Here is a 27,097-nt window from a genome sequence, read left to right as displayed (position 1 = left end):
ATAGGAATTAAAGAATTAACTACTTTATATGCAGATATGAAACAATAAAATTCTCCCCTGGTCTCGTAAAAGTACACATTTATCTATTATTAATCTCAATGTGCCAAATAATGTATCAGGCAATGTTGTGGCGTACAAAGTACAATATTTCACGTTGTAAATATTCACAACACATCTATGGAAACAATGTATTTCATTATTCACTTGTTCTTTTTTCTACATCTTTGTTTCCATCCTACAAACAAGTTCCCATTTAATGTGCACAGTCTTCGTCAGGGTCATGTGATGCACGATTGTAGCTGGAAGTCATTTAAAAAATAAAACCGGCCGCAGGGGAACAGTCTATTTTCCAGTTCTATTTCTAAAACCTCGTGAATAAATTTTGGTGCAAAAACATCACTGAAAGAAGTCAGCTTTATTTAAACAGTCCAATATTTTAACAGGCGTTACAGATCAATATCAGCTATGTATAAATAGCCCAAACATCTGGATTGAAGAATAAAAGAAACTATGAAAGACACCGTTTATAGAGAGTTTTTCACCTCCTGGTTCGACCTGCGGCTGCAGTCGCCTCCAGAGGTGAACAAATGAAACCCCCCGCACCCCCCACAGCAGAGATCAAAGGTGGAATCCAGAAGCCTCCCTTCCTGGAGGCTGTGAAATGCAAGTGATATACAAACTTCACCTTCTTGACTCTCAGGGTGTGAAACAAATGCAGACGAGGGTCTGGACGCCAAAAGTGGGAGAACTTAGTTAGCAAGTGTGGAGCAGTGGGGGGGAGTGGAGCAGCACACAGGAGACACATGGAGCCGGCTGTGTGTTGCAAATGTGCTTTATTTGCATTCACTGTCCCCCCCTCTGCCTCACAGTGTGTTTACATACAGTGCTGACATTGCAATTTAGATTGTGTTGAAACTGCCCCATATGCACATGAATGTGGTGTTTTCTGAATCACAGGCCTTTTCTTTCGTCCCCTGCAGCACACACACACACACACACACACACACACACACACACACACACACACACACACACACACACACACACACACACACACACACACACACACACACACACACACACACACACACACACACACACACACACACACACCAAGTCGAGTTTCTTAGAATTGGCCAACCTGACTCTGACGCAGGACTGGGTTGATGCTGCTGATGGCAAACCAAGGATTTTAAACTGGAATCAATAGTGTTTAGATGAACACAAGGATGGTGTGACTCATGAGTCATCACTATTTTTATCTTTCTTCAGTATATCGTATTGCTTAAAGTATGTGATTTCGTTTGATGGATTCCCTGAGGCACCCGGAGGGAGGAGAAAGAGAAACCTGTGCATTGTGTGACTGGTGTTTCTACAGTATGTGTCCGAGCCAACAAACATGTTTCTCTCAGTTGAAGGGTTAAATGTTCAGATGAGATATACTTACCTGTGTCCACAAAATCCGCTGTGTATCATATTTATATTGTATTTCCCTGCAAAACACAAAAACAAACAAATAAAAGACAATTTGTTGTTATCATTTTAACACGTTTGGTCCCATTGTGCAGAGTTTTTCACCTTACCCATTGAAAACACTCATTTTTACCGTAGACATTCTGTTAAGTTGCTGCATATTGACATTTGTATTATGTTTGTTTATTATGGAAAAATATCTATTTTGTATCTATCTCCATTATATTATATTGTCAAAAGTCCCTGTTCCAAATGCAGAAAGCAGAAAGCTGTGCATTATCAGACTGGTGTATCTGTGTCTGTATAACAAACACGTTTCCCTCAGCCGGTGGTTAAATGCTCAGGTCTCTCGTTGCTATAACCACCACTCCTACCCGATGACTCATCACTGATGCTCTGCTGAGAACTGGCTGCCAGTCTGCCGGTTGAATCACATTCTCCCTTTTCCCTTCACACTCGCACACAAGGAAACACACAACTCACACTTCCCCCCCCCCCCCCCCCCCCCCCCCCCCCCCCCCTCTCTCTCTCTCTCTGTCTCCTCGCCCTGTTCTAGTTTGTGTCTGGAATAAGAACACGGCTGCCAGCTGTACTTTGCTCCGTTCAGTCCTCAGATCACCTGAGGCTATGTTTTCTCCAGCAGAGGCGGAAACAGTTTGTCTGGTCAAAGTTTTCACTTTTTCACTTTGCAATAGCTGAACATGTGCTTCATGGATTGTTGGGACACTTTGTGCAGATCTTTGTTGTCCCCAGACGTTAAAGCTCGGGGACTTTTGAGGGTCCCCTGACTTTTCCTTTAGCAGCACAGTGAGGTTAAATGTGTCAAATATCACAACAGACTCAAGGGTTACGTGAATAGAATAGTTTGTGTAGTAGTTTGGGGTATGAGCTGTATTTTGGGTGTTTTATCCTGCTCCAACATGAACTTAACATCCAGCTTGTGTGTTGCTTCTTTGTTGTGTATATTTGAGTTATAGTGTTGCTGTGGCATAGTCAGTCGTTTTTATTTACACATACACAGACCGGTGCACAGCAGAATGTGATAAGATAAAAATCTGCTCTTTCCATTCAGCCTTTAACTCTGTTGCAGTTAAGTGATCTTCAATGGATACAAAAACCTGTGCTCTCTCTATGTTCCTTAATTGTGCATTTATTTTGTATTCCTTTAGAATATAACTCACATCATAATAGTTTAATTTCTATTTCACTACATTAGAAAAAGGATGTTTCCAGCAGTAGAAGTCTGAGAGTGTCACTGAGTAAACAAACATCTGAGTCTGTGTCTTTGCTTGGACTCCAAACACTGTTGTTTCTTTAATGAAATACAAAAGACACTGTAAACTGACAGTTCCTGGTATTTGGGGTGATTTGTGTCACATGACGTATTGGTGAACCGCACATAACACATCTGGTGTTTCCAGAGAGCAGTTATAACGTGTTTGATTTCCACGGACGAGCTATGATCAAAGCTCCTATAATCACAAATAAGTCCGATCTCTGTACGCTGTTTGGGAGAAAGACACTCAGCTGTTCAAAAGGCCGGCGCTGTTAAGAATCACTAACCTACGGTGTCATACTCGTGATTATAACTGGCTCAGACCACATTTTTAAGCCTCTGGTTATGAATGGCCGTCACTCAACAATGTTGTAGCCTGTGGTGTCAGAGACGGTTTAAAACTATGAGATGCTTTGTGCGTGTTTCCAGACACAGGTGCTGTTCTTTACATATGTGTATATATATACGTGCAGGTTTAACCTATAGACATGTTATATTGTGCAGCAGAACCTGTTTGTGACCCACTTATAACTTGTACGCCTGCAAATGCATGGGTGCCTGACGTTCACCTTGTATTTCACACTTTGATCTATTCTGTACTTTTCCTCCTCCATCTCCAGCAGAGTAAAAACACACTTCCGTCAAGTTGCCTCTCTCTCTCTCTCTCTCTCTCTCTCTCTCTCTCTCTCCCTCTCTCTCTCTGCCCTTATCTCCTCCCTCCCATATCTCCCCCAGCCGGTCTCCAGTCCTCCCTCCCTCCCCCCCCCTCAGGCCCTCCACCTTCCACTGACTGAAAGAGGCAACTGCCAAGTCAAAGTGTCTGCTACCTGAACTGACAGGAAAGCCGAGCGAGTAGTTGTGTGAGTGCGTATGTGTGTGTGCACGTTCAGTAAGCTTTGCCAGCAGCCTCTGAACTGGGCTTCGTGCCAGAGTGATGTTGGAAGAGGCAGAACCTGACCTCCTCACCCCTGTGCAACATCCTCACAACACACAAGTCATCACTTTAGTCCACCTATTCTCAGAAAACCTGTAAATTTAAGCTACTTTTTTTCCTTTGATAAGATTACTTTTGGTTAAGTGTTAAACCAGCCGACCCCGATGACAGTCTCCACCCTAATCACTTGAAACACATGTGATTGTTAGGAATGTAAATGCCTGGTTGATAAGGAATCTTGAAAACAGCGTGAGTTCATCTTCTCAGGGTCTGACATCTGTTTGAATGTAAATCTCATTGGGATTTAAATAATCTCATCAGGCTGAGGCGTCGACGGAGCAGGGGTTGGGGCGGGGTCCAAGGGTGGGCTCACAGTGCTTTGTGCTGTTTAGGCCTCAAATGTAAATTAATGAAGTCTTTTATTGAACCTTTAGTCTCAAATGTAAATCTATTTAGTTTATTGTCATATGAAAAACTGAGCCAAACATTTGAGAAGCAGGAAGCCGACAGTGTTTTATTCTTGCAACTCAGAAAATTGATTAGCCTAATAATGAAAATATAGTTACCTGTGTCCTCACAATCTGCTCTGCATCCTATGTATGGTATATCTGTCCCTGCAAAACACAAACACAAACAATTATAATCAGATAAAAGATCATTTATATGAAAATGTTTCCCACAAGCAGGTCAAACACTGACCTTCAGTCTGTATTTTATGATGTGATCTAATTAAAAATTTGTTCTGAACTGAAAATCATGTCCTACTACCATATACAAAATTAGTCAAATGAATTGTGTATATCATACAAAACTTTTGGTCCCATTATGTGTGTTCCTATATGCAGAGTCAATATTGTAATCGCATTAAAAATGTATATATTTTCAATGGGGGAATGTTATATATTAACTATTGTGTATGGATATTTAATTATGATGGAAAAGATCCTTGTATTTTAACACATTTTAACCATATTTTATGATTTGAATGTGCTTTTATGTGACTAACAATGAGAAATAACCTGGAGGGTTTTAACTCAAACTACTCAAACTACTCTTCGGTGTTTCTTCTCCATCGTCATCATCTCAGTTCGCTCAGATTGTCCTCGGTGGTCTGGACTCACGATCCCCGCTGCGCCGCGCCGACTTCTTCCGGTGACGTGCTGACGTTTTTTCGCAGGAATGTGCGTGATTTGCGGGGTCGTCACCGGGGAGGGCGCCGGGAAGTCAGGCCGCCTCCCCGCCCGTATAAAACCCGCCGGTCCGACAGCACACTTCCTCTTTCTGTTACCTGGCCAGGGGCAGCAGCTTTGGTGAAAACCGCAGAAACACCGGTGAGTTCAGCTGCGATTCTAAACTAATCCCCGAGATGACGCGAGGATTTGAATGTTTAATGAGCGGCTTTTACACAGTTTCCCCGCGGCGGGCGGAGAGGAAACGTGGCCTTAATTTTTGCGGTTATGTAACTTCTCACTAACCTGTGGATTAGTTTCATCGAGGGAATCGGCCATTAACGTTAAAGTCGCCCCCCCCCACACACACATGTCGGTAGCTTAGCGTCTGTGTTAACACGTGTGCGGTTGGAGTTGTATTTTAATGGCGGTGAGCAGGACCGTGATGGGGGAGAGGAACAAAGAGGCGGCTGCAGTTAACGGATCTCCCAGGATGCCGGACTGGAATATTGTGTTTCTCCCCCCCTCCACGGGGCAGCGGCCCGCCGGGCCCCGGTGCCTGGAGCCGGGGTCTGGGGGCGAGGCGGCACCCCGAATATTGCGGCGATCTATTTAACTTTAGACGACGTGGCCCGTGGAGGAACACGTGTCCCCGCTGGCCTGTGGCCGAGTGAGGCCTAGCAGGAGCGGCTCAGCCAGAACCGCTACCCCCCCCCTTCCCCCAGTTACCCATATGTGTTTAAAACCCCTTTAACCAGAATGTGTTCCTTCACTGTGGCGTTTTATTGTTTTTAAATGGAGTGAATTCGGATTAAAACGCTCCCTCTTTGTCACGGATCAGTAAACGCCACATCACAGCCCACCCGGGCTAACGGTTCACCCTGATTAGCACGTGTTGTGGATGCGAGCTAATGGAGGCTCTTTTTCTCTCATTTGTGGCAGCAACTACAACAATGGGAAAGGCAAAGACCCACATCAACATCGTGGTCATCGGCCATGTCGACTCCGGCAAGTCCACCTCCACCGGACACTTGATCTACAAGTGCGGAGGAATCGACAAGAGGACCATCGAGAAGTTCGAGAAGGAAGCTGCCGAGGTGAGAACAAGTGATTTTAATCTGCGGGACCGTTAGAATCGAGCCCAAGATGGCGGCGTCAGCGTGTCTCTTCCAGCGCGAGCGCTGCTGGCCGGCGCCGCCGTGAGCGCGCACGCTGGGTGGGGCCTAACGTGCGCTGACTGTGCACTTCACTCGGGCCTGTGGCGAGAAGCACTGAGCACTCGACGCGTCAGAGGGGTTTTATCTATAACGGGATATTTCTGTGTTGAAAACTAGTGAATCTGGTTCTTAAAAAAACTCCCATAATGCAATTTTTAAAGCAAGTGTGGAGAATATTCCCCATGTAGACTGTGATTGACTATGTTCAATGTCAGCTATAATTTATATTAAATAAAGTAAAGGTGAAATCTGTCATTTAAATTATCAAAAGTACAGATGTCTCACTAAGCATCACATTCTATGAAAAAAAAAATCTGATGGTCTCATTAACATATATGTGATGTGTATTAATTCCCCTTCTGTTGAACTAATGTGAGAACTTTGCTTCTCCACAGATGGGCAAGGGCTCCTTCAAGTACGCCTGGGTGCTGGACAAACTGAAGGCCGAGCGTGAGCGTGGTATCACCATCGACATCGCTCTGTGGAAGTTTGAGACCACAAGGTACTGTGTGACCATCATTGATGCTCCTGGACACAGGGACTTCATCAAGAACATGATCACTGGAACCTCTCAGGTAAAGAAATGTTGATGACCCCTGAATTGACTCATCCCCTCATGATGCTGGTATAAAATATTCAGTATACAGATATATGGAACTTCATAAAACGTGTCCCTGTTCAGGCTGACTGTGCCGTGCTGATCGTTGCTGCTGGTGTTGGTGAGTTCGAGGCTGGTATCTCCAAGAACGGCCAGACCCGTGAGCACGCCCTGCTGGCCTTCACCCTCGGTGTGAAGCAGCTCATCGTTGGTATCAACAAGATGGACTCCACCGAGCCCCCTTACAGCCAGCCCCGTTTCGAGGAGATCACCAAGGAAGTGAGCACCTACATCAAGAAGATCGGCTACAACCCCGCCGCTGTTGCTTTCGTCCCCATCTCTGGGTGGCACGGAGACAACATGATCGAAACTAGTGAAAAGGTAACCCTTTTTTAATGCGGTAACGCAGAGGACATTTTCAACTTGTTTTAATGCGATAATTATGAACATGAACTAATTTCTCACAATCATCTGTAGATGACCTGGTACAAAGGATGGAAGGTTGAGCGCAAGGAGGGTAATGGCAGTGGAACCACACTGCTGGAAGCTCTGGACTCCATCCTGCCACCTTCCCGCCCCACAGACAAGGCTCTCCGTCTGCCCCTGCAGGACGTCTACAAAATCGGAGGTGAGCCGAGTCATGTGTCTCTGTCAGAGCGAGATCCTGACAGCTACAGCCTCAGCTTGGTGCACATCACAGATGTTTTATCACAAGTTGTATTACTTAGCAACACAAGGAATTTGATGAATATAGTGTCAACATGCAATTGCTATTAGTAGTACACTCTTCCCCTGATCAACAAGGACTTTAAATTTTGTAAGAAACTGAAGTGTATTGAAAACACGTCTTCCTGCCTCCTGCTCTCTCTCAGGTATTGGAACTGTACCCGTCGGTCGTGTTGAGACTGGTCTCCTGAAGCCTGGTATGCTCGTCACCTTCGCTCCCCCCAACCTGACCACTGAGGTCAAGTCTGTGGAGATGCACCACGAGTCTATGCCCGAGGCTGTCCCCGGTGACAACGTTGGCTTCAACATCAAGAACGTGTCTGTCAAGGAAATCCGTCGTGGATACGTTGCTGGAGACAGCAAGAACGACCCACCCAAGGCTGCTGCCAGCTTCAACGCCCAGGTTGGTAGTGTGAGCTTGGAACAGATGACTTGCGGCTTTTCCTTAATTTGCATTTGGCAGGCAACTCATTCGAAATGTTTCCACAGGTCATCATCCTGAACCACCCTGGCCAGATCAACGAGGGTTACGCCCCCGTGCTGGATTGCCACACGGCTCACATTGCTTGCAAGTTCAAGGAGCTCATCGAGAAGATTGACCGTCGTTCCGGCAAGAAGCTTGAGGACAGCCCCAAGTTTGTCAAGTCTGGAGATGCTGCCATTGTCAAACTCGTTCCTCAGAAGCCCATGGTTGTGGAGTCCTTCTCCAACTATGCTCCCCTCGGTGAGTTTGAAGTCCACTGCACAATAATAGAAATACTAGCTCATGCTTTTTAACTTCACAAGAGGATAAAACATGCTAATTGCTGAACTTTTTATTTACAGGTCGTTTCGCTGTGCGTGACATGAGGCAGACAGTGGCTGTCGGTGTCATCAAGTCTGTTGACAACAAGGATATTTCTGGAAAGACGACCAAGGCTGCAGAGAAAGCCCAGAAGAAGAAATGAATAGTCGTGAAGGACACCCAGCAACAAGATGTGTGCCAGCACCAGCGGGCCACTCTATCTTCCCCCCACCCTGAAACATCTATTCTGAGGCAATGCTCTCTACTAAAGGACTGGCTTATGCTGATTAAAACCCATCGCAAAAGTTTCCGCAGGAAAAAAGAACACTGGCATTGTCACTTACCTGAATCACATGACAGTGCCTCTTCTCAGTTAAGTTTAAGTTGGAAATGGTTTAGAATTGTATCTTGATCTTAATGCCACACATTTGATTGGAAAGAAAGCTGCTGGTAACTAATAAAAAATAAATGTCTTTGAAAAAATTGAAATTGGCTCGTCTTGAATCCTTTAGCATCGCAGTTGAGTGTAGTGTTGGTTTTGGTTGTCAGTGCAGAGCCTGTCTCCTGTGCTGCAGCTGTTTTTTTTTTTTTTTTTGACCAAGCAGTCTGTCCGCTGATGCACTTGTCATCCAATCGCCTCGATAGGACTTATGCAGCACCAGCCAATAGCACCCCTTATTTTTTAGTCTGACAGCAACGAGGGCACGCACAGCCCTCCCTCTCTCCTGGTTCGATATAAAAACTCCGGGCAGATCACATTCGGTCCTTTTTTTCCTGCGCTCCAAATCCTGGGACGTCTTGTTTGTCAGGCACAGGTTGGTGACATTTTACTGAATAGTAAAGCTAAAGGTGCATGTTAAAGATGGAGGAGCTGAGGATTTCAGGGTGTGGGATTTACAGCTGTATTTTGACCTTGATGGGGAGAACCACTGCAACCGACTGCAGACCAGTGCTGCTTTGTTATTTCAAACATTTCAGTATTATTGCACCGAAGAGGTTGAAACATGCAAGCTCACCTTCTGTCATTTTAATCCAAACTTGTCTATGTTGTGTGGAGATATTTGGCTTTGTCTGTAATAATCCAGCATTTTCAGATGCAGCTATTTGGGAGCGTTTATCCTGCAGTAAATTTCACGCCAGTTATTTCTCTTTCTGCCAGTCATGGTAGTTCTCCTCACCCTCGTGAACGCGCACCCATCCACCCAAGCGCTGTCTGTGGTGGTCGGGTGCGCGCGCCTGGATGGGTTGGTAACATGGCGGCTCTGCGCAGCAACATGGAGGCCGGGTCACCAAAAAAAAGATCCCCTACCGGAAGCTGATCTCTCTCCACGGTAGCGCGCACGCAGTCTGACGTAGTTGTATCTGCACCGTTGAGACATCGGAGACATAAGCGACTTCAAAGTAAAATACAAACGGAATATAAAGGGTATTTTTTTTTTTAGTAAGTATGAGAGTCTGAGTTATTAGTGCAGGAAATCAAGGCATTTTGAAGCAGCAAAGTATTAAGAGGTGTTTACAACCAGGAGCAAGTAAACTAAACAAGGAGCTGCATCACTTTCGAATTCCGTTATAAGGATGATGGCAAAAAATATTATTTACTTATGGAACCATCCATAAATATTTGTTTTCAAATAACCCCTAAACATGGATAATGGACAATATTATCTGATCAGCACAAGGTCATGTCCGACTATACAAAGACCTCAGTTGTGGTCATTCGGTTACAATACAAATAAACTTGTGTATTTAACAGCTCAAATCATATAAAATCAGCTGAAAAATAAACAGACACAACTCTAACAGACTGCGCTTGCGCGCTCCCGCTAACGGCCATCGGTTTACGGCAGACGGTCACATTTCGTCGCGACACCCTTCTCGGGCACGTGGTGCGTGACTCGGGCCGTGTCACGTTTCGGTGTCGTGAACGCGCACCGGCTATGACATATAGGAAAAACGTTTAATAGAGTTTACTGGTTTTATCGTTAAGTTTGTGGATCAACTGCGCTCAATTTAAAAGCAGCTTTACGAACGTTTAAATGCTGCTTCGCGCCATGTGGGCAGAATGGGAACTCAACACTTACATAGGGTGTGTTCACGCATTATCCCATACCGACGTGTTTTGTGTCAAACGCACTTACATTGTTATTGGTGGCAGTTGTTACAACGTAAATTTGGTGGTTAATTAGCATAAGTATCTCATTTAAACATTGAGTTCATTTTGACGCAGCCGTCTGGTGCATTTGTAGCCCTTTTGCTAAATGTAACACCTACAGTTCTATTGTTGATAATGAGATGTTAGAAGCTTTGAATTCGATTTGGAAATAAATGAGCTAAAATTACCCTTTTATCAGGAAGTGGCGTGTAGTTGCGGTTTATACGACAGGGCGTGAACGCCGCACTGGGCCAGCTGGTTTAATGTATACAACACGATAATTTCTGTCGATTAAATTAACGTCGCCATAAAGTCACGTTATAATAAAACATGTGTACGTGAAATATGTAAAAATCAAGTGGCCTCAGCCATCATGGCGTTTTATAACGTAATGCACCAAGTTGTTCCCTAACAGGACTTGATTAATAATGAATGGTGTTTACGCATTAAATCATGACGCATTTGATTTCGAAGTCATCGTATCTTGTCTTTCATGGGGCAGTAAACAATGGGAAAAGAAAAGATCCACATCAACATCGTGGTCATCGGCCATGTCGACTCCGGCAAGTCCACGACCACCGGGCACCTGATCTACAAGTGCGGAGGAATCGACAAGAGGACCATCGAGAAGTTCGAGAAGGAAGCTGCCGAGGTTTGTGTCAATCACAGCAGAGTCTGAGTTTATAATCACATGACGTTAATCAGTAAGTATTTATTAAAGCTGAAGAGTCACTGGTCACTGAGATCCATGTAAAAGCGACACCTACTGTTGAATCGTGTGCACGGTCCCTACAACTGAAACACACAGCACATATCCCTGTTGCATATAATCTGTAGCATATCCCTTTTATATCTTTTATACATCTAACCCATCCATGTTGTGTCCTATATAAATTGATGACATGTCTCTTATATCCTATAGAAGTCTATAGCATATCCCGGTTTTATATATATATATATCTATAACCTGTTATATCCACAACAGATGGGCAAGGGCTCCTTCAAGTACGCCTGGGTGCTGGATAAGCTGAAGGCCGAGCGTGAGCGTGGTATCACCATCGACATCGCTCTGTGGAAGTTTGAGACTGCAAGGTACTACGTGACCATCATTGATGCTCCTGGACACAGGGACTTCATCAAGAACATGATCACTGGAACCTCTCAGGTAAAGAAATGTTAATGATCCCTGAACTGACTCATCCCCTCATGATGCTGGTAGAAGTTTTACTAAGTTTCTCCTGTTCAGGCCGACTGTGCCGTGCTTATCGTTGCTGCTGGTGTTGGTGAGTTCGAGGCTGGTATCTCCAAGAACGGCCAGACCCGCGAGCACGCCCTGCTGGCCTACACCCTCGGTGTGAAGCAGCTCATCGTTGGCATCAACAAGATGGACTCCACCGAGCCCCCTTACAGCCAGAAGCGTTTTGAGGAGATCACCAAGGAAGTGAGCGCCTACATCAAGAAGATCGGCTACAATCCCGCCACTGTTGGCTTTGTCCCTATCTCTGGGTGGCACGGAGACAACATGCTGGAAGCCAGTGAAAAGGTGAGGGACTTATGACAACGTGTTGAACAGCACAAACCTTATGTCTAATAGTTACAACTGCGTTTTTCGTCAGAACAAATTCCTGTAAATTTGTCCATTGTACATTTGCATCAGTGGCTGACATTGATGTGATTTACATTTGGCTTAGATAAAGATCTATACTTCTTGAATTTTTAACGATCGCTTCATCACATATTTCCTCTTTTTTTCCCGTCTGTATCTGATTTACATTGTAGATGAGCTGGTTCAAGGGTTGGAAGATTGAGCGTAAAGAGGGCGGTGCCACTGGTGTTACCCTGCTGGAGGCTCTGGACTCCATCCTGCCCCCCAGCCGCCCCACAGACAAGGCCCTGCGTCTGCCTCTGCAGGACGTCTACAAAATTGGCGGTAAGCAGAGTCACGTAATGTCCTGTGAATGTCACCTCATAACTCATATATTCAAATCAACCTGTCCCATAAATATGAAGAGAAAAACAAACCTTATCTCACGGATTCTGTTGTGAAGCTTTGTCCAGACTAACACCCTCTTCTGCAAATGTCACAATGGCCTGTTCCTCCCAACATTTTCTTATCATTTTCATTATGACCGAAGTTTGTGTGAAATTGTTTTGAGCGTATCATGAAAACATGGCCTCCTGCCTCCTGCTCTCTCAGGTATTGGAACTGTACCCGTTGGCCGTGTTGAGACTGGTATCCTGAAGCCCGGCATGGTCGTGACCTTCGCTCCCCCCAACCTGACCACTGAGGTCAAGTCTGTGGAGATGCACCACGAGTCTCTGCCTGAAGCTCTCCCCGGTGACAACGTCGGCTTCAACATCAAGAACGTGTCCGTCAAGGAGATCCGTCGTGGAAACGTGGCCGGTGACAGCAAGAACGACCCACCCATGGCTGCTGATAACTTCTCTGCTCAGGTGAGTGTCAGGCCAAATAAGGAGGAAGAAAAGGATCAAGTAAACTGGTTTGGTTCAGACATTAGAGTTGAATCATCACGAGGAGTCTATGACAGATGTGTGAAAACAGAATCCCAGATGGCGTCATCATCGTTTGGTAAATACAGTTTAACCCGCCGGAGGCTCTGAAGCGTGCTGCAACATGTTCTGCCGCAACACAGGAAACACATCCACCACGAGTGAACATGAGCTGAAACACGCCTGAAGTGAGAAATTTGGAGAAGAGGCAAGAAATGCGTCCAATGCAGAAACGTTGAGTGAAAACACTTATTTTCACACCAACCATGTTCCTCAAACCTCCCCCCGTGTCTCCCGGTGTTTCTCCCTCTGCAGGTCATCATCCTGAACCACCCCGGACAGATCTCCCAGGGTTACGCCCCCGTGCTGGATTGCCACACTGCTCACATCGCCTGCAAGTTCAGCGAGCTCAAGGAGAAGATCGACCGTCGTTCCGGCAAGAAGCTTGAGGACAACCCCAAGGCTCTCAAGTCTGGTGATGCCGCCATCATCGTCATGGTGCCTGGAAAACCCATGTGTGTCGAGAGCTTCTCCCAGTATCCCCCACTGGGTGAGTAAAACACTTTTTGTTTTCACCCCTCTATTTGTTGGTTTAACAACAGAAAGCATTTCCACAAAACTTGCTAGATGGATGGGAAATGGGCCAAAAAAGAAGTAATTCTTTTCAGGATTCATTCAACATCCAGAATTTTTTCTTTCACTTTCTTAAACTTTGTGAGATGTTTTTGACATTTTCACGGATTTCCTATTACCAATTTATGGATTTTGATGGCAAATATCAGGCTGTTTGGTGCAGATCCAAATAAAAATCTAGATGTAGTGAATTTAAACGTGGTTTCATTAGTGCAAAGGTTGGTGTTTGGCGGAGGTATGGCCATTCTAGTTTGTTGAAGCCTAATTTTAAAGCCAAGACATCACCAAATTCAAGAGCAGAATTATTTGTTTTTATTTAACGTATAAATCTGACAACTTGCTAATATTTGTTTAATTTATGATGCAAATGCCAAATTTACTTGGAAAGACTTTTGTGTTTCATAAGCTTTTCATTCATCAGTCACTGACAATAACAATCCGTTGATCTGCTAATCAATTAAGGAAAATTACAAATTTCACAGGACCAATCAATTCTGACTCCAATTTATTTATATCTATATCAATCTGAGATGTTCGTCCAATCAGGATCCATGATACAGAATCGAATGAACTCATGTCAGGGCTGATTTCTTTTTTAGGCTTTTAAGATCTAAAGAAAAGATCCTAAAATGGAAAAATAGCAAACTTGCTAGTTTGAATTTATCCTAAGTTAAATTTATTGGTTTCCGCTGTCAAAGAGATGCTGTTTATAGCTTTAATTTTTAAAGCCCTTTGTTGGTTTAGCTCTGTGATAAACAGTGGTTTAATGTATATGTGTTGACCTGTTGGAAGATACCACTTGATTTTATGGAACTGAACGTTAACTGAAATTGTTTCGAGCTTCTCATTGACTCCTCGGGCTTGTTTCTCGCCCTTCTCTCCCTCTCAGGTCGCTTTGCTGTGCGTGACATGAGGCAGACCGTGGCCGTCGGTGTCATCAAGTCTGTGGAGAAGAAACTTGCCTCCGGTGGAAAGGTCACCAAGTCTGCACAGAAGGCCGATAAGAAGAAATGAATTCTCATACAGGACGTCCAACACGATGTCACGTCTCAGCAGCAGCGGGCTGCCCCATCCCTTCTCTTTCCTTGCCACCCAGGACCGTCTTCTCTTAGGCAGAGCTCTCTGCTCAAGGACTGGCTTATGCTGATTAAAACCCATCGTAAAAGTTTCCGCAGGAAAGGAAGGCATGTGCCTTTTAGGAGAAACTGTGACAGTGATTAAGTTGAAAATAAAACAATAAAAATCTTAAACATTGCCAAATTAAGACATTTCTTTTGTCTTTCTTTAAATTTGTGCTAAGTGTTCGGTGACTGTTACTGCTTCAAACAGACACACAGCATATTTCAACTACAGATGGTCAGCAAATTCAAAACACTTATTTATTTAAAAGGTATGGTTGGTCCTTCCATCCATAGAGTACATTTTCTTCTGCTTGTCAAGAGCTGAGTCATTTTTAATAATAACTTTTACATTACATTTACCAGTAGATTGTTGATGTTCGGGGGTTTGTACCCTCATGGTTGAATGCACCTATTGTAAGTCGCTTTGGATAAAAGCGTCAGCTAAATGAACTGTAATGTGATGGAAAACAGGTACAACAGGTGAGTTGTTACCATCCTTAAGGTGTGTCCTAGAAATATGATTACGTGTTTTTGGCAAGACAAACGCTGGGTGTGTCGCTCTGCCTGTCAGGACACGAAGCAGCTTCAACTCTACTCTGAAATCCATCTCTACTACTTTGTTCATTTCCTTCTGTCGCCTTTGAAAAGTAACAACATTAAGCGTTTGAAAATGGATTTAAGTTCAGGTTTGAGTCTTTGAGTGTTCAGTCGAATTTGCTCTCAGCAGCAGGCAGTGGTGTAAATTAAATGGGCAGAATGAGACTGTTCACACGTGTCTGGTTTGAGGCGTGAGACAGACATCGAAGAGGAGCGCAGGAGGCGTATCCCTCTCATGACTTTATATATTAGTCAACAAGCGAAGGTTCAGACAGTTCGAAGAGAAGAGGACACACATCTGTTACCGCTGTTCAGCAGGTGAGTTAAAAGACTTTAATATTTCTAGATCTGACATGAAAATCAGTCTTCTATAATACTATCAAACTTATACAATCAGTTAAAACTCAAGGAAGTACACATTTGAAGTGGGACTTTGGTTGATGATCCTTTTTCTTCTAATAGTTAATCCAAAAAACTTTGAAATATAATTTTTTATTTCAAGCAGGTTTCCCCAAGTTTAAATTTCCAAAATAAAAGAGATTTTAAGCCTTAATAAAGCAGCCGGCAACTATTTCCTATCTAAAGTCGTACTGGAGTAATGGCGTCCTGAGCACAGAATGTCCAGGAAGTACACGTGGATCTCCATGTTGGAGCATGTGCGTCCCTTACTATACGGAACTATCTCCTCGTGGTTGAGGTTCCAGGGCTTCTATAGACTTCGTTATCATAAACATTTTTCATTTCTTTTTGTTTAAAGTATTAAACATTGTAAGATAATTACAACTACTGAGATAAGCTACATAGTAGAAAAGACATGGACATGCATAGAATAGTATAATGAGTGCTGCCACCTCTTTCAAGTTTGTCTGGTTTCTCCCCCTGAACGGATCTGACTCACTAACTCATCTAAGGCTGTTAACGTTAGTAGTTTGATATATTCTTAAAAGTTTGACGTTATCCTTGAAACTTTCTTGAAAATCAAGTTTATTCTCAACATTTCCACTTCATTCATTTAACATGAGGTGGACAGATTACAGTATAAAGCACTGCGTCTATGCATAGGAGCAATCAAGTCAATCCCTATCGATGCAGTACTCATAGTAATACACTTACAAGTTCAGGGAACATTGGTTTGGGTTTATGAAATGGAGGCCTGAGGTGAGGGGTATTCAGCTGCAACATTCAACTTCACCACTAGATGTCACTAAATTCTACACACTGAACCTTTAGGTTTTTTTGCTCTCCGCCAGTAAACCGAGAGCTCTGTGAACCCTGCAAAACACCCGAAACTGTCACTCATGTATTGATAGACTGTAACAAATATAATGAACAAATAAGGGAATTAATATCAGGATTAAAAGACGAAAAGCAAAATATTACATTCGAAAATTTGTTAGAAAAGACATCAAGGGATATTCTTCATCCTCTAATGAACTACTTAAGAGGAACAGGACTAAAGGAAATAACTAAATATTAGTTTAGTGTTGTTTTGTTCGCTGCCAGTCTACTGCTCAACACCCTAGTCCAGAAGGTGACGGTAATGCACCTATAAGCCTGTTTGCCAACCACCAATAAACACCCGAAGAAGAAGATAATGGAAGCACGTGTTGAGAAACCAGATTGGAGATATATGAAGGGCTAAGATTGTGAGAGATGGAAATTTGGTGCTGGTTTGTAGGAATGAGAGAGCTTGTTCGATTTAAAGTGCTGAGTGTAAACCACATTGAAATAGCAAGTAATTATTTAAGAAATTAGGAAAACAGATGCAAATACAAAGAACATGTGCAAATGGCCAAAAGACACCAGAAATGTTTGCGGGGAACCGAAAAAGTGATGAACCTGTAGTTCAATGCTTTGTGAAGTTATTGAACTCTGCTACTCGTCAGTGGTGCAACTACAGCCAGGTTCAGAATTCTTTTCGTGTCCAAACAAGTCATGAGCAGGCATGGGTTGGATAGTATTCATATTGGTTTTCCTGCTACAATGGAATGCTCTGCGTTTCTTGGCTACTTGACAGGAATTCAAAAAGTATATAGAAGATATTAAGCGGTAAACCAGATGTTATTTGTGTACAGGAAACATGGTTGAGCCCAAATTTGGATTTCAGAATAGTTGCATATGCTTCTGTTAGATGTGATATAGGAGGAAGAGAGTAGGGGGTGGATAACCTAACACAAATTGAAGGGCTGAATGGTAGCAGGGTAATAAATCAATTATAAAAAATTAAAAACAGTAATTCTAGATGCTGCAAAACAGTCAATATCTAGGAGTAAAGGATAAATGCAGAGAACTCAGAATTTGTTGAATTGAATATAAACAAGCAAGGGTTAGTAAAACAGTAATGAACGCTAAAAGGCAAAGTTGGCGATAATTTTGTAATGAAATAGGTGTCTGATGAAGAGAAGGCAGAGATGATAGCAAAGCACTTATTCAAATCCATAGTTCTAATAACTTGACTGAGGAGGGCAGGAGAGGTCGAGAAAGGACAAGATCAGCACAACCCTGGAATTCTTGAGAGAAGGGATGATCCATTAGCCTTGGAAGAAATTAGGAGGATAATAGTAAGATCTGGGCTCAAATCTGCAGGAAGGGTGAAATCAGTTATGTAATGCTGAAGCAGTTAGGTATGGAAGCAACCCTGAAGCTGTTGGGTTTGTATAATAAGGTTTGGGAAGTGGAAAAACTGCTAATTGGCTGAAAGGAGGCTGGGATTATTCCCATCGGGAAAACCAGGGAAGGATCCATAAAACTATAGGCCAACAGCACTGACATCACATATGGGAACGATAATGGAAAAGTTTATTTTGATTGAAGATTGAAAGCTTTATCAGGAAGGTATATGGTGGAAAATGGGACTCCTCAGGGCAGTGTCCTTAGTCCAATATTGTTTTCCATTATGATTAATCATGTGCTCAAATTCAGGGTGATATTGGATGGCCACTCTTTGCTGATGATGGAGCCTTGTGCCAAATAGAGAAGGCAGTGGAGCATGTAATGCAACACTGGATCCATCTCCCAGTCTGTAAGGCGGCTAGTTGACTAGTTTTCCCCCTGATGTTCTGTTGAGCTACTGGTTGTGTGTTTAAGTGTCATCCGTCACCGGGTCTTGTTACACACACACACACTATTCAGACAACACCTTGCTGAAAGCACACAAGAGAGGGAGGGGTAGCGTGGCCGACAAAGCATATTTGATGATTCCAGATCCTGGTGCTAGTGCAACATCCAGTGGCAGTGAGTATACACCAAACATAAATATAAATTGAAATGTGTTATACGGTGGTAGAACCAGTACATTCAATATTTAGTATACAAATATATTGTGACATTTCCTCAAACCGTGTAAACATTGAGGTGCAGCGATGGTTGATCCTTCGCCAAAGGATACAAAGTTGTCATAACTCCACTGTGCATTGTCCAATCAGCACCAAAATGTCCACCAATGATCACAGTCCTGGCCTGAACGGATCTATTATTCTGTATGTAGTGATAGCGCCACCTACTGGCAACAGGAAGTAAGCCTCGTTTTACAACTTTAATTCGATTAACATAAAATATTCACCGTGTGGTCTACACCTGATGCGTGACGGATGCAGGAAGTGACATGTTTATCCTTCCTGCGATGCACAAAACGCACGCAACACGGAGTTGTTTCGCCCGGTCCCTGTTTGCCCTCCCCCGCAGTCGCTTCAGGTCCCGAGATCGCAAGTACTCTGTCCTGAACAGTCGCTGCTCGCAGTCCTAGTTATAGGTTGTTATTACCAAACATAAAACAAAAAGTTCACCCAATTTTGGTAACAGTCAAAATCTCATATGTTTATTTTTAAAGTCAACATAACTTATCCCTGTGTTGTTATTTCCAGTAAACCACAATGGGAAAGGAAAAGATCCACATCAACATCGTGGTCATCGGCCATGTCGACTCTGGAAAGTCCACCTCCACCGGACACTTGATCTACAAGTGCGGAGGAATCGACAAGAGGACCATCGATAAGTTCGAGAAGGAAGCTGCCGAGGTTTGTTTTCATCAATATCTTTGTATTTAGTGACACGTTTTTGGAAGCATATATAAATGTTTATTAGTGTATTTGTCACTGTGACTCCTGCAGTGGATACTCCACTTTAAGTTTAACCTTATACTGAGAAATGACTTATAGTTTAGAAATGACAGAAGAATAAAAAAAATATTGTTTTGGTTACATACATAAAAGACTAAATATATGTGGGGGGGGGCAGAGTGAGGCATTACAAATATTTGAGTTACAATTTTTAAAGGTGCCTTTATGAGATTTTCTTCTTGTAAATAATAAAATTCATTCATTCTACTGAAACAAAAGGGATTCCGGCTACTTTAAGTAAAGTAAACATTTTAAGCTAAAAATATCTAATTTTGGTTAAACAAACGTCATTCACTGATTCACCTAAACTTCACAATCCCTGTTTGCCTTGTGCTTTGCCTTTGATCTTAACCACAACAGATGGGCAAAAGCTCCTTCAAGTACGCCTGGGTGCTGGATAAGCTGAAGGCCGAGCGTGAGCGTGGTATCACCATCGACATCGCTCTGTGGAAGTTTGAGACCACAAAGTACAGCGTGACCATCATTGATGCTCCTGGACACAGGGACTTCATCAAGAACATGATCACTGGAACCTCTCAGGTAAAGACACGCATTTTATTCTAATGTGTAGACTTGTCATTTTTAGGTTTGTGCATCAAACCTCAAGAAGATATGAACTTATCAGGATCAAGTCCAGAGGTTTACTGGATATGCATTTGTTTCCATATCAAATTACAAATAAGAAGCCAGTGTTACTTGATTTTCACCTTATTCTTTTAGAGTTAAGTTGAAGAAAACATCGGCGATGTTCATCTGGCAGAATCATGTACCTGCTTTAAATCATCTCTGAGATCTGTCTATATTATTCTATTAATTTCCTTCTGACGTCACCTTTAAACAACATTTTGAAAATGGAGTTGATATAAAGTTGGAGCCATTGAATGTCCGGCCTCAGTTTCCATTTGTTTTCAGTCTCCAGCCCGAAAGGAAAAGAAAACAGAGAAGTTTAAAATCTGTTATTGCAAAACCTGAAAATATTCAGTATACAGAAATATAGAACTTCATAAAACGTGTCCCTGTTCAGGCCGACTGTGCCGTGCTGATCGTTGCTGCTGGTGTTGGTGAGTTCGAGGCTGGTATCTCCAAGAACGGCCAGACCCGTGAGCACGCCCTGCTGGCCTTCACCCTCGGTGTGAAGCAGCTCATCGTTGGTATCAACAAGATGGACAACACCGAGCCCCCTTACAGCCAGTCCCGTTTCGAGGAGATCAAAAAAGAAGTTAGCACCTACATCAAGAAAATCGGCTACAACCCCGGTGCTGTTGCCTTTGTCCCCATCTCTGGGTGGCACGGAGACAACATGATCGAAACTACTGAAAAGGTAACGCAGAGGACATTTTCAACTTGTTTTAATGCGATAATTATGAACATGAACTGATTTCTCACAATCATCTGTAGATGAGCTGGTACAAAGGATGGAAGGTTGAGCGCAAGGAGGGTAATGGCAGTGGAACCACACTGCTGGAAGCTCTGGACTCCATCCTGCCACCTTCCCGCCCCACAGACAAGGCTCTCCGTCTGCCCCTGCAGGACGTCTACAAAATCGGAGGTGAGCAGAGTCGTGTCTCTGTCAGAGCGAGATCCTGACAGCTACAGCCTCAGCTCGCTGCACATCACAGACGTTTTATCACAACTCATATTACTTTCTACTAGCACACTGTCAGCATATATCATTTAGATTTCCTCAATTCATGTTATATTGAGGCTCTCCCCATCAATGCCATCTATTGTCTTGTTTTTAAAGATCTCCTGAACACAGACAAAATACAGCAACAAACAACCACTCATTCTCACAATCACACCAATGGTCAATTTAGAGTCTCTAATTTACCTAACCCCAAATCTTCCCCTGATCAGGGACTTTAAATTTGTAAGAAACTGAAGTGTATTAAAAACACATGGCCTCCTGCCTCCTGCTCTCTCTCAGGTATTGGAACTGTACCCGTCGGTCGTGTTGAGACTGGGATCCTGAAGCCTGGTATGCTCGTCACCTTCGCTCCCTCCAACCTGACCACTGAGGTGAAGACTGTGGAGATGCACCACGAGGCTTTGCCCGAGGCTCTCCCCGGTGACAACGTTGGCTTCAACATCAAGAACGTGTCTGTCAAGGAGATCCGTCGTGGATACGTTGCTGGAGACAGCAAGAACGACCCACCTCTGGAAGCTGAAAACTTCAAAGCCCAGGTGAGTCAAATTGGAAAAGAGAAAATGAATGAACTTTCTAAAAAATAAACATACTGATCCCAGAGACGACTCAGCTGCAGGAACTGTAACAAAGTTCACCTTTGCTTAAGGTGATTATTGACTCTTGCCACCATTTCTAACTGCACATAAACTTTAAAATTTCAGGTCATCGTCCTGAACCACCCCGGACAGATCGCAAAGGGTTACAGCCCAGTGCTGGATTGCCACACAGCTCACATCGCCTGCAAATTCAAGGAACTTGTGGAGAAGATCGACCGTCGGTCTGGTAAGACGCTCGAAGCTGACCCCAAGTTTATCAAGTCTGGAGATGCTGCCATTGTCCTCATGGTGTCTTTAAAACCCTTGGTCGTTGAGGCCTTCTCCGATTATGCCCCACTGGGTGAGTAAAATGATATGTGTTGTTGTTTAGTTGTTGTTTAATTGTTTATTTAAAATTAGATGTTTTTTTCTTGATTTCTGCATTTGTACTGAGGCGAAAGTCCTCTGTCGTCTCCTCTCTCTTCCCCTTTCACTCTCAAGCTGCACCAATAAACACAAAAATGCCACAAAACTCTCCTTAATAAGGAATATGAATTAAATTGCTGAAATGAACTGCAAATATTTCTAAGATGATATAAACATGATTTTACGAGCCTTGTTGTTTTTGATTTAAAACTGTCACCACCATCCCAGGCTCATCATACACACGTTAGACATCTTCAACAATACCTCTAACATTAGGAATCTTTTGGCAGGGGGCCTCATTAGGGGATTTCAGACCATGTTGTCATTGCAGTCTCTTGTACATCATCACTGCTGTAGACTAATGTAATTAGTGGTTCTGTTGGGGTCTCAAGCTATTGCCTGCTTTGCCTACCCCGTTGCACAGGACCTGGGTCCAGTAGTGAAAGAGCTGAGCACATGCAGCCAAATTAAAAGGTCATTAGTGACTTTCAGCTGGGCATCCTCAGTGCTGTGGTACTTCCAGAATCTAGATTGAAACTTTTCAAAATTATCGTGGTTTTCCAGTGCCGAAAACAGTTGATTAGACCCTATAGTCTTTAACTTTTGTAACATAAAGCATTCTGGAAATATAAACTGCCCTAGTCTCTCTCTGGTTGAGGGACATACAATGATCCTAAAATCTATTTCTCGCCTTATTTGTATTTCAATGCTCGTTTATTATAACAGTTGTGTAAAAGACATCTTTATCCTCTCACTGACTCCTCTGTTTGTCTCTTCTCTGCTCCCATCTCTTTCTCCCAGGTCGCTTTGCTGTGCGAGACATGAGGCAGACTGTGGCCGTTGGCGTCGTCAAGTCTGTGGAGAAGAAACCTCCCACATCTGCAAAGGTCACCAAGTCTGCACAGAAGGTACAGAAGAAATGAATTCTCATACAGGACGTCCAACACGATGTCACGTCTCAGCAGCAGCGGGCTGCCCCATCCCTTCTCTTTCCTTGCCACCCAGGACCGTCTTCTCTTAGGCAGAGCTCTCTGCTCAAGGACTGGCTTAGTCTGGTTAATACCCATCGTAAAAGTTTCCGCAGGAAAGGAAGGCATGTGCCTTTTAGGAGAAACTGTGACAGTGATTAAGTTGAAAATAAAACAATAAAAATCTTAAACATTGCCAAATTAAGACATTTCTTTTGTCTTTCTTTAAATTACAAGTGTTCGGTGACTGTTGCTGCTTCAAACAGACACACAGCATATTTCAACTACAGATGGTCAGCAAATTCAAAACACTTATTTAATGCACCTATTGTAAGTCGCTTTGGATAAAAGCGTCAGCTAAATGAACTGTAATGTGATGGAAAACAGGTACAACAGGTGAGGCAGGTGAGTTGTTACCACCCTTAAGGTGTGTCCTAGAAATATGATTACGTATTTTTGCCAAGACAAACGCTGGGTGTGTCGCTCTGCCTGTCAGGACACGAAGCAGCTTCAACTCTACTCTGAAATCCATCTCTACTACTTTGTAGATTTCCTTCTGTCGCCTTTGAAAAGTAACAACATTAAGCGTTTGAAAATGGATTTAAGTTCAGGTTTGAGTCTTTGAGTGTTCAGTCGAATTTGCTCTCAGCAGCAGGCAGTGGTGTAAATTAAATGGGCAGAATGAAACTGTTCACACGTGTCTGGTTTGAGGCGTGAGACAGACATCGAAGAGGAGCGCAGATCGAGGAGGAAGAGGAGCGCAGGAGGCGTATCCCTCTCATGACTTTATATATTAGTCAGCAAGCGAAGGTTCAGACAGTTCGAAGAGAAGAGGACACACATCTGTTACCGCTGTTCAGCAGGTGAGTTAAAAGACTTTAATATTTCTAGATCTGACATGAAAATCAGTCTTCTATAATTCTATCAAACTTATACAATCAGTTAAAACTCAAGGAAGTACACATTTGAAGTGGGACTTTGGTTGATGATCTTTTTTCTTCTAATAGTTAATCCAAAAAACTTTGAAATATGATTTTTTATTTCAAGCAGGTTTCCCCAAGTTTAAATTTCCAAAATAGAAGAGATTTTAAGCCTTAATAAAGCAGCCGGCAACTATTTCCTATCTAAAGTCGTACTGGAGTAATGGCGTCCTGAGCACAGAATGTCCAGGAAGTACACGTGGATCTCCATGTTGGAGCATGTGCGTCCCTTACTATACGGAACTATCTCCTCGTGGTTGAGGTTCCAGGGCTTCTATAGACTTCGTTATCATAAACATTTTTCATTTCTTTTTGTTTAAAGTATTAAACATTGTAAGATAATTACAACTACTGAGATAAGCTACATAGTAGAAAAGACATGGACATGCATAGAATAGTATAATGAGTGCTGCCACCTCTTTCAAATTTGTCTGGTTTCTCCCCCTGAACGGATCTGACTCACTAACTCATCTAAGGCTGTTAACGTTAGTAGTTTGATATATTCTTAAAAGTTTGACGTTATCCTTGAAACTTTCTTGAAAATCAAGTTTATTCTCAACATTTCCACTTCATTCATTTAACATGAGGTGGACGGATTACAGTATAAAGCACTGCGTCTATGCATAGGAGCAATCAAGTCAATCCCTATCGATGCAGTACTCATAGTAATACACTTAGAAGAGATACGCTTGTACTCTCATACTGGATCAGGTTGAAGGGAAGTGGGGAAGAAAATCATTCAATCAAGACATTACAGGACTGCTGGGAATGCACCAAGTTCAGGGAACATTGGTTTGGGTTTATGAAATGGAGGCCTTAAAGTTTACCAAGTCCACCACAATAAGTAGCATTTCACCTTGGTAGTAGTAGAATGAGCCCTTTACAGTTAAATACTTTATATTTACATCAGGAGCAGGTCCTCTAGAATGGTGGCTAGTGGGTAATGTGAGCTAACACAGCTAACGCTAACATAACTTATGCTAGCTAGGCAAACGCTAACTTGCAAGCTAATGCTGAGTTTGCTCTTTAACCAAACGATGTGAGACAAAAACATTACAATGAGGTAAAAGGGTGATTCTGGGTGTTCGGATAAAACTGCCCTAGTCTCTCTCTGGTTGAGGGACATACAATGATCCTAAAATCTTTTTCTCACCTTATTTGTATTTCTATGCTCGTTTATTGTAACAGTGTAAAAGACATCTTTATCCTCTCACTGACTCCTCTGTTTGTCTCTTCTCTGCTCCCATCTCTTTCTCCCAGGTCGCTTTGCGGTGCGAGACATGAGGCAGACTGTGGCCGTCGGTGTCGTCAAGTCTGTGGAGAAGAAACCTCCCTCCGGTGGAAAGGTCACCAAGGCTGCACTAAAGATTGAAAAGAAGAGATGATTTCTCATGATGGATGTGCAACAAAAAGTCACATTTCAGCATTTATCCATCTGTCTATCTGTGGATGAACAGAAAGGGTTTGTGCCTTTTTGGGAAAACTATTAGGTCTGAAATATTAGGTTCAAAACTCAAATAAAAAACCTTCAACATAAGAAATGGAAAAATGTTTCTTTTCATCTGCTTGATTACAGTTATGAATCATGTCATCCTTTTGAAACTTTTAGATTCTGGTGTTTCCATGAAAATCTGATTTATGAATTGTGTTGGACTCATGACATAAAGTTTTGATATTCAGTGTTTTAAACACTTAGGAATTAGATTTGATTGCTTATTGTCCTATAAACTCACACGTTCTCAAGGCCAAAGTCAAAACCAGATTAAGTTGAATATCTTTTTTGGCCTCGTCGACACCACTGCGGATATTTTTTCAGCTGATATTTTCCCCCTGAGTTTTACAAAATATCTCCATCCAGACTAAAAGACAAAATGACTCCAGACGCGTTCACAACAAGCGATAAAGTCCACATCAACGATCCATCAAATACCAGGGAGCATTGTGAGCATTCTCAGTGAGCTCATTGAGTGAGTTAGTTTCCGAAGGCCTCTTCTATTGCACAATCTACTTCATGTATCTGCCAATTCCAGAAGTGTTAGTCAGTCACTCGAAGAATGTTCCATCTTGTCACCTCCACACGGTCCATGGAGTTTCAGTATCAAATCTTTTTGTGATTTGGGTCTGAAGAAAGCGTCATTTGCTTAACAAGCTGTACGTCTGAAATAGCCGAAGTGTGTGAAAAAACAGCAGCAATTAAGTCAATCATTCAAACTTGTATATGAGCCACACGCGTGATCAGTAATAAATTCTGTTTAATTTGATGAAAAACAATGAGTGTAAAATCTGTGCATAAAAAAGAATCCAGTTTATAATGGACGACATTACAAATAAACCAGGAAGGTTTAACTACCCTTTGAACCACAGACTGTTTATAAAAAACTCCGCACACAACATTATATTGTAGAAGTGTTTGAGGGGGATTCGCTAATGATGAGGAATAATTCTGAAGTAGCTGCGGAGAGTACTAAAGAAGCATTCTTCTTATAATACACATCTGTTATTCACAATATGGGAAGGAGAGATTAAAAAAACTTGTTAAGATTGTTAAGATCATTTCATTAAACATCTGGATGTATAGCAATGAAATTGAAATCTGTTAATTTGGGTAATGGTGGCAGATATAATGTTAAAGTAGGATTGTGTGGTGATAATGCTGAAATAACTAATCTGTGGGTGAATGAGTGAGTGAACTAACCCAGTAACATAAATTCAAGGTTAAGATTCTGGTAACGACATCAACCCATTCATTAACAGCACAGTCGAATGATAGGACCGAGGCTACTTGAATGAGTGCCGCTGTGCCATGGACCTTCTCGGCTGGAACTCGGACCGTGGTTCTGTGGCTGGTAACCTCACCTCAGGTCCAGGTGGTCTGTTCTTGAGAGGACCTCAGTTGTTCAGCAGTGAGTTCTGCCAGTGGTCGCAGCTGTTCATGGCGAGGCCTAGTGTTCGGCCTCTCTCTCCTCTGGCACCGGGTCTCTGGATGAGACTGTTGGAGCAGGCGTGCAGTCGTATTTCTGACGGCTTGGTGTCAGAAACCGTGCTGGTCAGTTAAAGGTCCAGTGTGTAAGATTTAGATGAAACGATCTATTGGCAGAAATTGAATATAAAACAATCCTAGTGATGTTTTGTGTGTTTCATCTAAATTGTAAAAACTTTTGTTTTCTTTACCCGAGAATGGGCCTTTATAT

The 27,097-nt window shown here is 42.9% G+C and overlaps 4 protein-coding genes across 6 annotated transcripts in view; 3 read left to right on the top strand and 1 right to left on the bottom strand.

Annotated features, from left to right (window-relative positions):
• The window catches only part of LOC117770959 (tapasin-like), a 1,175,540-nt gene that overhangs the window by 98,172 nt on the left and 1,050,271 nt on the right, over positions 1-27,097 (bottom strand). The gene's annotated exons all lie outside the window — the stretch shown is intronic.
• Positions 4,860-8,666, top strand: LOC117770956 (elongation factor 1-alpha). Its single transcript, XM_034600905.1, has 8 exons — positions 4,860-5,014; positions 5,795-5,949; positions 6,465-6,644; positions 6,752-7,048; positions 7,145-7,295; positions 7,540-7,796; positions 7,883-8,117; positions 8,219-8,666. Exons 2-8 carry the CDS (start codon positions 5,806-5,808, stop codon positions 8,338-8,340), a joined length of 1,386 nt encoding a protein of 461 aa, XP_034456796.1. The 5' UTR covers positions 4,860-5,014; positions 5,795-5,805; the 3' UTR covers positions 8,341-8,666.
• Positions 8,862-14,737, top strand: LOC117770953 (elongation factor 1-alpha). 2 transcript variants are annotated; one of them, XM_034600901.1, is made up of 8 exons: positions 8,862-8,992; positions 10,832-10,981; positions 11,315-11,494; positions 11,576-11,872; positions 12,109-12,259; positions 12,527-12,783; positions 13,156-13,390; positions 14,363-14,737. In XM_034600901.1, the coding sequence occupies exons 2-8, from the start codon at positions 10,838-10,840 to the stop codon at positions 14,485-14,487; spliced, it is 1,389 nt and encodes a 462-aa protein (XP_034456792.1). In that variant the 5' UTR covers positions 8,862-8,992; positions 10,832-10,837; the 3' UTR covers positions 14,488-14,737. The 2 variants fall into 2 exon arrangements, with proteins under 2 accessions (XP_034456792.1, XP_034456793.1); XM_034600902.1 differs by having other exon boundaries at positions 8,882-8,993; positions 10,804-10,981.
• On the top strand, positions 15,336-25,291 carry LOC117770955 (elongation factor 1-alpha-like). Of its 2 annotated transcripts, none has more exons than XM_034600903.1 (8): positions 15,336-15,509; positions 19,055-19,207; positions 19,670-19,849; positions 20,334-20,630; positions 20,708-20,858; positions 21,237-21,493; positions 21,659-21,893; positions 25,167-25,291. In XM_034600903.1, exons 2-8 carry the CDS (start codon positions 19,064-19,066, stop codon positions 25,289-25,291), a joined length of 1,389 nt encoding a protein of 462 aa, XP_034456794.1. In that variant the 5' UTR covers positions 15,336-15,509; positions 19,055-19,063. The 2 variants fall into 2 exon arrangements, with proteins under 2 accessions (XP_034456794.1, XP_034456795.1); XM_034600904.1 differs by lacking the exon at positions 25,167-25,291 and adding an exon at positions 22,760-23,131.

This window comes from Hippoglossus hippoglossus, chromosome 11 (genome assembly GCF_009819705.1).
Source record: "Hippoglossus hippoglossus isolate fHipHip1 chromosome 11, fHipHip1.pri, whole genome shotgun sequence".
In the NCBI taxonomy this organism is placed as follows: domain Eukaryota; kingdom Metazoa; phylum Chordata; class Actinopteri; order Pleuronectiformes; family Pleuronectidae; genus Hippoglossus; species Hippoglossus hippoglossus.
Note: the sequence above shows the minus strand (reverse complement) of the source record. Positions and strands in the feature narration are given on the sequence as shown.

Excerpts from the sequence above, each read along its gene's own strand:
- LOC117770956 (XM_034600905.1), top strand. The coding sequence starts at position 5,806 with ATGGGAAAGGCAAAGACCCACATCAACATCGTGGTCATCGGCCATGTC. Across the intron at positions 6,645-6,751 it reads TGATCACTGGAACCTCTCAG|GCTGACTGTGCCGTGCTGAT; the intron begins GTAAAGAAATGT and ends GTCCCTGTTCAG. Across the intron at positions 7,797-7,882 it reads CTGCCAGCTTCAACGCCCAG|GTCATCATCCTGAACCACCC; the intron begins GTTGGTAGTGTG and ends ATGTTTCCACAG.
- LOC117770953 (XM_034600901.1), top strand. The coding sequence starts at position 10,838 with ATGGGAAAAGAAAAGATCCACATCAACATCGTGGTCATCGGCCATGTC. Across the intron at positions 11,873-12,108 it reads TGCTGGAAGCCAGTGAAAAG|ATGAGCTGGTTCAAGGGTTG; the intron begins GTGAGGGACTTA and ends TTTACATTGTAG. Across the intron at positions 12,784-13,155 it reads CTGATAACTTCTCTGCTCAG|GTCATCATCCTGAACCACCC; the intron begins GTGAGTGTCAGG and ends CTCCCTCTGCAG.
- LOC117770955 (XM_034600903.1), top strand. The coding sequence starts at position 19,064 with ATGGGAAAGGAAAAGATCCACATCAACATCGTGGTCATCGGCCATGTC. Across the intron at positions 20,631-20,707 it reads TGATCGAAACTACTGAAAAG|ATGAGCTGGTACAAAGGATG; the intron begins GTAACGCAGAGG and ends AATCATCTGTAG. Across the intron at positions 21,494-21,658 it reads CTGAAAACTTCAAAGCCCAG|GTCATCGTCCTGAACCACCC; the intron begins GTGAGTCAAATT and ends TTAAAATTTCAG.